The sequence below is a fragment of the Microtus ochrogaster genome, linkage group LG3, assembly GCF_000317375.1.
Source record: "Microtus ochrogaster isolate Prairie Vole_2 linkage group LG3, MicOch1.0, whole genome shotgun sequence".
Taxonomy (NCBI): Eukaryota; Metazoa; Chordata; class Mammalia; order Rodentia; family Cricetidae; genus Microtus; species Microtus ochrogaster.
The window spans coordinates 42084943-42094568 of NC_022029.1; the positions used below are offsets into that span (position 1 = coordinate 42084943).

Below are 9626 nucleotides of genomic sequence, written 5' to 3' on the forward strand. Positions count from 1 at the left end.
ATAATCTGTCTTAGTGGCTTCCGGCCTTCTGCTGGGTGGAAAATTGAATTCTAACCAAGGTTGAGGTGTGTGATTTAGCATCAGACTTACGGTGTATTACTTCTCCTTTTGATTTCTTTGGTCCTTTGGGTGAGTTGAAAACCCCAGTAGTGGTGACAGCAGAAAAAAGGTGTGGGGTGCTGGGCAGTAGGAAAGGGCCAGTGGGAGAGCAGTGGTGGGCTAGGGAGGGTGAAGTCTGCAGTGTTCCTCCCAGAGGGACAAAAAAAGCCACCGAGTTTAAGGGTAGAATGGGACCACTTTAGCTACTGGGTGTGACACAGACTGTAAAGTGGCAAGAATTTCACACAACTCTTGCCCCCAAACACCAATGCGCACACCCGATGGCAGCAAGACAGATTGGTGGCTGAGGCAGTGAGAAGGGGGCCTAGTTCTGTATCTGGGGTACAGGTGGGTCAAAGGTCTTGAGGCAGGAGAGTCATTACTGAGAACGGGTTGCTGGAACACATGAGTTCGCAAACTTGCGTCAGAATGGCAGGCCCCCAAATAATAAGATTAGGTTCAAATTTCTTCATTTTTAATGCTTTTCAGTGAAGGTCTGCCCCCACCCTGCTACAATTTCATTCTACTTAATCTCACTATCAATTAATGCACTTGGATGCAGAGCGGAGAGTTTTGATGAGCCAAAAACTGTCTTAATTAGCCTAAATTGTTTTAGTTAGCATAACTGCTGTAGAGCTAATTGCCAGTGATTGAGTTTTAAGACCTAACTCCCTTCAGCGCCAAGTCCGGTGTTGAGAGCTGGGCTCCTCTTCCCGGTCTGTGACAGGCATGAGACTTTTGAAGGGGAGCTGCAGTGCTCGAGGCTTGGGGCCCAGATCTCCTTCCAGCACTCTTCTTTGACTGCACCATTCCAACGCAGCAAGGAGAGGCTCCAAAAGGCTCTCAGGGAATCTAAAACCCCACTGTTTATTCCGCCCCTCAGCCCACTAGGTCCTTTTAAAGTTTAGTTTCAAAGACCCTTGCCAGGAGCCTTTCCTTCCCAACGCAAGGTTCCCCAGAGCACCAACAGTAATATGAAGTAGCTCTCCTAAGAATGCCCTCAAATACTGACACCCAAAACCCACCCTAGAGAAACTTCCTAGTGGGGAGAGGTGGGGCTCAGAAGGGAGTATGTTTCAAGTTCAAGGTGTTCAATACTTAGCAGGGGTTGAGCACTGCAACCAGAGACAATGGAGTTAAAAAGACACATTCTTTAGCGTGTCCACCTGGGGAAGGGGCTTGTGGGTAGGAGGGTGGGGCTGCAGGGTGCTCATCTCGGGCAAACACTGGCAAAGCTCTGAAGCTAGCATCCTAATTTCCAGAGAAGACATTAGTCCATCCACATGCTCCTAACACGATTACAGCCTAGAGGCAGCCCCATAACCAAGACTTATTGCATAAGCAACAGGAGGTGGATTTTGAGACAGGGCACGATTATTCATTCATTTACTGAATCTTCAATTCAATTTCATGTCCATGTGGGCCAAATGTCACAAACACCTGCTTGAAACATAGATTTTCAACAATGAGGGTGCAAGCTATGTGGTAAGCAATGCTTTCAAAATGGCTGCACGCTAGTCCCACCATCACCCCCATGACCAGGGAAACCTGATCACAATAAGCTCATCCCAGGCAGCCACTAATACAGCAAAGGTAACTGGGACTTTTCTCCTGGGCATCCGATCCTCAGGCATGCTCTACAAAGCCCTACTCACTGAGATTACACTGGCCAATGAAACATGCTGGAGTGACCTTGTTATCATTGAGAACAAAACACCAATGGTACTGAGATCTGTCTGTTTTTCTAACTTGCTGGCGAGTCCATTTCTGGAATGCCCCTCTATATTCAATGCTTTGCTACTGTGGTTTTTAGAAGTTAAGGTGTCCCTCCTCCTGCAGAAGCCAGGCACACGCTCTAGACATAACTCTACGTCATGCCTGGTCAAGCATCCTGAAGCCTAACCTAAGCTGTAAAGAACTCTTCTCCAGTGTTCTTTAAGTTTCCTGGAAGCACTCAGTCTGAGCCACCTCATCATGGGAAGGAGGACTTCTGAGCCAGACTAATTTAACTAAGTATAGCTTGCCACTTGATACAGATTTTAAATAAAATATTTTTCTTCAAATCTAAAAAAGACTTACAGGGCATCGAGGCAGAAATATGTGAGCTTTAACCCACCACTAAGTATGAGCAGAAATGAGCGTGCAAAGGCCTTTTCACTTAGAACACAGCTCTCTGCACACTTGTGCTATTGCCCATGGTGCTCACGAAGGGGAGGGGGGCGCACGACGATCATTTTCTTGGAGAAGGCACGCCTTCTCTGGGGAGGATGGCACAGAGACAGCTAGAGGTAGAGCGGGGAATGGTGGGCTTGCCGATCACGTGCAGACTAACTCTAGGGTCCAACTGAGAAGAAAACTTCAGCTGAAATCCCTTTATGGTGCAAGGAAGGCAAATCCTACGATGCGGTTAATATATCTTCGTGTATTAACGACCTCATCAGTCTGAGCTGTTTTGTTATGGTGAAATCGGCTGAAAAGAGAAGTACACAGGAAGAAGGAAGGGGAGATGCTGGAGGATAAAGACCATGAGGCAAGAGGGATCCTGGAGAATGAGTAGTTCATTGGAGTATAGTTCATTCTAGTGTAATAACAGGAGCTCACAAAAGCAGACAGAAGACAAATCAGCCTCGGTAAAAGGTTTCTTCCCAGCAAGGTCTGCTCATGACTTCAATGCTAAGGGCGGGCTGGGGGGTACAGCTCAGTACACAATCACCAGCTCCAGTCCCAGCTCAGAAAACTAATACTAACCCAAGATCTTTGCTGAGTCCCTGCCACCTGCAGCATCATAGCAAGGGTGGTGAGAGAAGACTGGGGACTCTCCAGAGGCCAGCGGTCCTAGACCTGCATGGGCCAGAGCTGGGAGTCAGACAAGGCCTTAATTCTACAAACCGCTTCTTCCTTAAACGTATTTGTTCCTTAGGTAAATATGTGACATCTCAGTGTCCTAAACAAAAATGCACGAGTAGCAAAACTTTTTGAAAACAAAGACTAAATTACAAATCCAGGATCCAGACATTGGGAACTGCCGAGCCAGGCAACCGAGCTGGGGCTCCTCCAGCCTCAAGAAACCAATGACTTCCAGGACTCACAGGAAGCTAGGAACTGAGATTGCAGAGTAGGCAGAAACCCACCCTACGCCAACACCACCTTCCCATCCACTCGGTCTTTCCCAGAAGCCACCAAGTGCCTGGAGACAGCTGTCTCTTTGGAACAGGGCATCACTTGCTCATCCACAGATGCAGATTAATGCCTGCTGGGAGCTGAGGAGGCAATGGAGGCTTATGAAAAATGGGTGTGAGAAGTCCTTGGGGTATAAATGTTCTAAAGTTGGACTGTGGCTGTTTAACTCATTAAGAACACTAAATTCGTTCGAGACCAGCCTGGTCTACAGAGCTAGTTCCAGGACAGGCTCCAAAGCCACAAAGAAACCCTGTCTCGAAAAACCAAACAAAACAAAACAAAACAAAACAAAAAAACACTAAATTGTACACTTGAAATAATTTGCAGTCTATAAATTTACTCCAATAAAACTTAATTTTAAAAGATGTACCATGTTAAACATCAGCACACCTAACCAAATAAATGTGTAAGAGAAATGTCTTTGCTTAAAAAAAAAAAAGAAACATAAAAAAATGGATTATAAATTTGTTCAGAATTCCTTTAACTTTAATTGCGAGGGTAAAATCAAGCCGCCACTGACGAAAAATACAGTCCATGGAAGCAATCACAATTCTTGTGTAGTGGACATGGTGAGTTATTCATTAGCACAGTCATCACGAGGTGCCAGCTGGTCTCACTCCTCTAGTGTCTCTTTTTTGCCAGTCTCTTGCCCTTCAAAGAGGGGATACCTGGCCTCCACATCAGCCCAAGTGATGCTGCCCTTGGCCAGATCACGGACCACACCAGGCAATTCAGAGACCTGGGGAGAGAAAACAAAGGCAAGCATTAGCCTACTTCACGTTTGCCTTGAATTCAGGAACCCTTACACACAGTGCAGAGCACAAATGCTCTCTGTGTAATGATGAAGTCCCTTTAAAGCTGCGTTGGTGTTCTTAATTATGCTCACCCCTTCCTAGGCTGGGGTCTTTGTTCTCAAGCCCACTAAGCCTACCAGTTCCCCTGCCGGCTCAGCATTGCCACAAAGCTTCCGGTCCTATTCTGCAGCTCTGTTTTAAGTTATTCCACACCTGGTAAACTAACTCCTGTAGCTAATCAAGTCTATGAAGTGCAGCAGAATTAGCTGCCCAGCCTCTGCACGTGGTGGTGGCCACCAGCAGTGGTTTACAAAGTTGGGAGAGCCTGGTTGGTAGACCCTTCTGCAGCCCTTCCCCCTCCTACTGACTAATGGGCTGGCAGGTTCGGGGTACAGATCTTGCAGCTCGGACAAGTTCCCAGGAGATGCTGGTGTTGAGGCTGCTCTGGGGCTCATACTCTTTGAGAGCCACAGCTGCCGAGAATTGCCGTCCAGAGCAGCCAGGAAACTTAGGCAATTACCAATAGCAGTGTCCCCTCCAGCCCCTTCTACCACTCAGCCAAGCCTTCTGTGCTTGTTCCACCCCATTATTACCTTCTCTTTACATAAAATCACAGAAATATTCCATTTCCAATGGACTAACAAAGTTTATACACACATTTTTATGTTTCTATAGAAGTATAATGGTAAAAATGTCTAAGTCCCCAAAGCTTGCCAATAAAACTATGGCAACAGCCTCATGGGATGACATTTCTCTTGTCCAATAAACAATCAACCATAAAAACAAACTGCTGGAGAAGGAGCCCAGAGCAATCCAAATGTCTATACAATATTAGACAAGTGCTAATGGGTATTTTCATAATTAAACCAAACAGTTTTGGGAATCCAGGCTTTCTCTGATACAAACTCATCATTAATATTACAAAAAAAAAAAAGGGCCAGGAATATAAATACATCAAAGTCTAATTCAAGCAAGTAGGAGGTTATGCACATGTCTAAGATGAATGTCAAAAAAAACACCACTCACCTCTGCTCTTATCTGTCGCATGGAGTCTCGGTCCCTCAGCGTTGCAGTGTGGGGGGTCTTGTTCACTGTGTCAAAGTCAATGGTGATGCCAAAAGCCACTCCAATCTCATCAGTCCTTGCATAGCGCCTTCCAATGGACCCAGAGGAATCATCTACTTTATGAGACACGCCATTTCTGGTCAGGGCTTCCGCTATCCAAAACAAAGTGAGGTAAGAGTGAAACAATGCAGAAACTCAGGTCTGAATATAAATTTAGAAGCTCAGGAAACACAGAGGACCCTGAGACAAGGAGCAGCAAGTCTCAGTTGCATGGATGTTGACAAAGTCCCTTCCGGAGCCCAGACAGTCACTGCTATCTGCACTTCACGGAGCTACATGGGAAGGAGAACTGGACAGGTGCTAAGGTAAGCGCACAGTCCTGAGCTGCTCAGGTGGTGCGGGAGAATTGTCTGCATTCTGTCAATCATGTTTTAAATAACCGCTGATTGGCCAGGAAGGAAGTATAGGCGGGTCAACCAGACAGGAAGTAGAGGTGGGGCGAAGAGAACAGGAGAATGCTAGGAAGGAGAAAGCCCATTCCTCCCAGTCCAGCCCAGCCCACCCCACCGAAGCAGCAACATGTAAACTGCCCTGCTGAGAAAGGTACCGAGCCATGTGGCTAACATAGATAAGAATAATGGGTTAATATAAGCTACAAGAGCTAATAAGAAGACTGAGCTAATGGGCCAACCAGTTTTATAACTTATGGAGATCTCTGCTTGACTTTCTTTAAGGCTTGCTGGCTGTAGGGTACCAGGCGGGACAGATAACCCAACGAGCAGGCCCTCATGTTACAGAATTGTGGCTAACATAGATAAGAATAATGGGTTAATATAAGCTACAAGAGCTAATATGAAGACTGAGCTAATGGGCCAACCAGTTTTATAACTTATGGAGATCTCTGTGTGATTTTCTTTGGGGCTTGCCGGATGCAAGGTACTGGGCAGGATAGATACCCCAACGAGTAGGCCCTCATGTTACACTCAGGCAGCCTCCCCACTTCCCAACTCAGAAGGGGGCTGGCACTCCAGGGATCCCTTCCAGTGCTGTAGACTCAGTGGCTGGAGATCCAGTAGGTGCCACATTCCACAGAGTCAACAAGGACAGCAAAGAACCTTAACTCTGACTCCGGGCTCCAGGCTCACCCAATGCTAAAACAGCTGCGCAAGTGTAAGAGCAGAGGCTGAAGTCACATTTACACAGTCAATCTATGCTTTTCCTGAAACAGATAACACATTCTGTAAAACTGAGTCTGCTGACCATGCTCCCATGGAGATTGCCCAACTGGATTTGCTTACATAATTCCTTGACAAATGGCATGAACTCTTGATTTTGGCTCAGCGGAAGGACAGAACATTTGAATGGAGCAACCACAGCAGGGAAACTGAAGAACTAGATGGTTTAAAAAGAAAGAAATTCCAATGTTAGTTTATAAAGAATTGTAAACATCCCAAAGTACAAGTAGTTATACTCAGTAGGTAACTCAGACCACTTCGCCATCAGATGCCCAGAACACTAGGGATGACAGCCATGTGACAAAAGGGACAACAGGAGGAGAACTTCAGTCTGCACTCGGCCCAGCCTGTGGATTCTCTAAACAGTTTCTGCTTCTTTTAAGAACGGGCGTCTACTGCCCACACTGCTGAGCTCACAGTATTAAAACTCAACAATGTAGAAGCATTCTGAAAGTGTGCACAGTGGTCAATGTGGGGATCTACATCAAAGAAAGCCTTACCTTTCTGAGGATCACCTGAAGCACCCCCCTGAGAATTAAACAACACATGGCAGTGCCAAAACCCCAACCCCCAGTTCTTTAAAGAAGAGTCCACAGGCCTTTGAGACCAAGTACAACCGAAAATTTTAATTATCTCAAACAGAGCTACTGTACCCCACCCCCAAAAAAATTTAAACAAGAAAATAAAAGGTGTTCTGTCAGCCTCCAGGAAATAATTGTTCAACCCTACACTGTACGTGAATGAGAACTCAGAATCAGACAGCAGATGTTTTGCAGCAGGCAAACCAGCTGGCCATTTAGGGTTGGAGATGAGAGCTAAAGGTGGTTCTTAAATAGTGCTTGTACAAAAGGTTCATTTGACACAAGAACATGCAACCTGACAATGGATCTGTCCCATTAAACCACTGAGTGACAGAGTCCAGGCTAGGCTCCTCTCAAAGCTTAACTACTCCTTAAGCCTAATTAAGGTGGCAATGACAAATATCCTGCCTTAAGGGTCCCTTGTGCTCCAGCAACACTAAGGCCCACATCACAGAACCCAACTCCCTCCGGCTTGTAATTCTACTTCACATGAGAAAAAGGAACTTGCCTTTACAGAAATACTTTTTAAAATTTTCAGTAGAAATGTTTTACACCAAATCTGTAGGCAAGTGGATTAAGTAAATGGGTGCTAATAATTCAGAAACATTTTTGGCTTCCCACAGCCTAATCAAATCTTTCTTCATGAAGGGACTCTATGCAATTCATAACAGTGTGACTAATTTATTCTTGTTTAGCGTTTATGAAATGTCTATTAAAGCTCTAGTTATATCAATATTGTTCAATTCAAAGAAACAGCCAAAAGATTTTTTTTCTTAAAAACTAAAAACCTTTCTATTAGAAAAATAAGCAGGAAAAACATGAAGCAAAATTGCCGTCTGAAAAAACACCTTTAGGTATGCACATCATCACTCCCTGGAAAGTGTCGTCTGCATGGGCATACCTACTGTCTGGGCCAGCTACTCCTGTCTGCCAAAAGAAGGTCAGCTGCTCCCTCACACAGAGAATGAAGACACACTTTACAGAGATTAAAAACGGGCAATATTTTGTTGTTGTTACTTTTAGGGGGTTTATTGTTGTCAGTAGTTTTTTGAGACAGGGTTTCTCTGTTTGATAGTCCAGGCTGTCCTGGAACACAATTTTTAGAACAGGCTGGCCCCAAACTCACAGTGATTTGCCTTCCTCTACCTCCTGAGTAAGAGGACTCAAAGTGTTCACCATCACCATCTGGCCAAAAAGGCAACTTTATTAGCTACATAGTAAAATAGTATGTCAGACTTTCTAGAAGGCATCTAGAATTCACTAGTTCATTCTTCAAGGTTCAGTGCTTCGCAAAGAACTGAGGGTTGACACCCAATGAACTATGTATGGGTCCGACTGCAGGTAAATGAGACTGTTTCTTTAATTAGTATCATATAGACAGAACCTCTCTTTTTTTCTAGCTAGCTTTTTGACTATCCTCCTGGAGATCTGCTAGAAGCTACAGGAATATACCTTCTAGAAAGACTGAGATCACAAAGGCAAAGGCTCCCGGGCCAAGGAGACAGAGTGGAGCCGAGACACAGGATCATCAAGGGAAGAGAGAAGGTGAAGGTACAACTCCAACTTCTTCAGCACTTCAAGGCCAGAAAAGCTCCATCCCAGATGCCCAGATGCTGCTGCCCACTCTAAGATCTGTCAGCTGAACATGCTGGAACACACTGGAATTACGGTGTGTGTGTGTGTGTGTGTGTGTGTGTGTGTGTGTGTGTGTGTGTGTGTGTTGGGAGAGTTATTAAAGGAAAATAAAACTTAACATTGCAAAGATGCCTGGGTCGCAGCCTTAAACTATGAGTTTGCTAGACTAGAACCTAGTGCGACAGTTCCCCGCACACATCACAGCTAAGAAGAGCTCATCCCGGGGGCAGCTTACCGTTCTCTGCTCATCTCCCTCTCGGACATGGAATGTATGTTCCAATATGGTATACATGATCCTGCCCAGGCCAAAGGAGGGCTCAATTACACTCGGAACAACTTCTTCCACTGCAAAAGAGGCGATAATTCAGTAATATTCTCTCATTATGCAAACCACATGATGCAAACCAGAGCCTGGAACTCTGTATAGCAGGATGGAGAATGCACTCACAAGAACTATGTGCTGATAAGAAACACGATCCCTTGGAAGAGAAAGTTAGAGTTAAAGCATTTGTGAACCAGCTTAAGACTTTATTCACATACAGAAATGAAGCCTGAGTTCCAGGAGCAGCTGAGCTCTCTACTTTACCTCTGGCTTTGCCTTTCTAGGAGCCTGCATTAAGATTTTGTGAAATCAACTACTGAGGACTAGAGAGATGGCTCACAACTGTCTATAACTCCAGTTCTAGGCAATCTGAAGCCTCTTCTGGTTTCCAGGCATACATGTAGTATCCAGACATACATGCAGGCAAAAACATATACATACCCAAGGAAAAACATATAGTTATCCTCTTGGCTATAGGAAGTAGACAAAATTGCCGGGGAGAAAATTGGGATCTTGGGGGTGGGGTGGGATGGGGGTAAGGGGAGATGGGGAGAGAAAAGTGAGAAGGGGAAGATGGGGGTATCCTGGGGAATCAGGATGATTGGGATAAAGGAATGTTGGATAGGGGAGCACGTAAGCACAATTCTTAGTTAAGGGAGCCACCTTAGGGTTGGCAAGAGACTTGAACCTAGAGTGGCTCCCAGGAGCCCAAGGC

The 9626-nt window shown here is 45.3% G+C and overlaps 1 protein-coding gene across 1 annotated transcript in view; it reads right to left on the reverse strand.

Annotated features, from left to right (window-relative positions):
• Positions 1-3743: 3743 nt before the first annotated feature.
• Gars (glycyl-tRNA synthetase) overlaps positions 3744-9626 on the reverse strand; it is a 41690-nt gene continuing 35807 nt past the window's right edge. Inside the window, exons 14-17 of the mRNA XM_005360813.2 lie at positions 8825-8934; positions 6437-6530; positions 5100-5290; positions 3744-4018 (exon numbers count right to left, since the gene is read on the reverse strand). Of these exons, the coding sequence (XP_005360870.1) occupies positions 3893-4018; positions 5100-5290; positions 6437-6530; positions 8825-8934 (521 nt within the window). The 3' untranslated portion in view covers positions 3744-3892. The remainder of the gene's footprint in view (positions 4019-5099; positions 5291-6436; positions 6531-8824; positions 8935-9626) is intronic.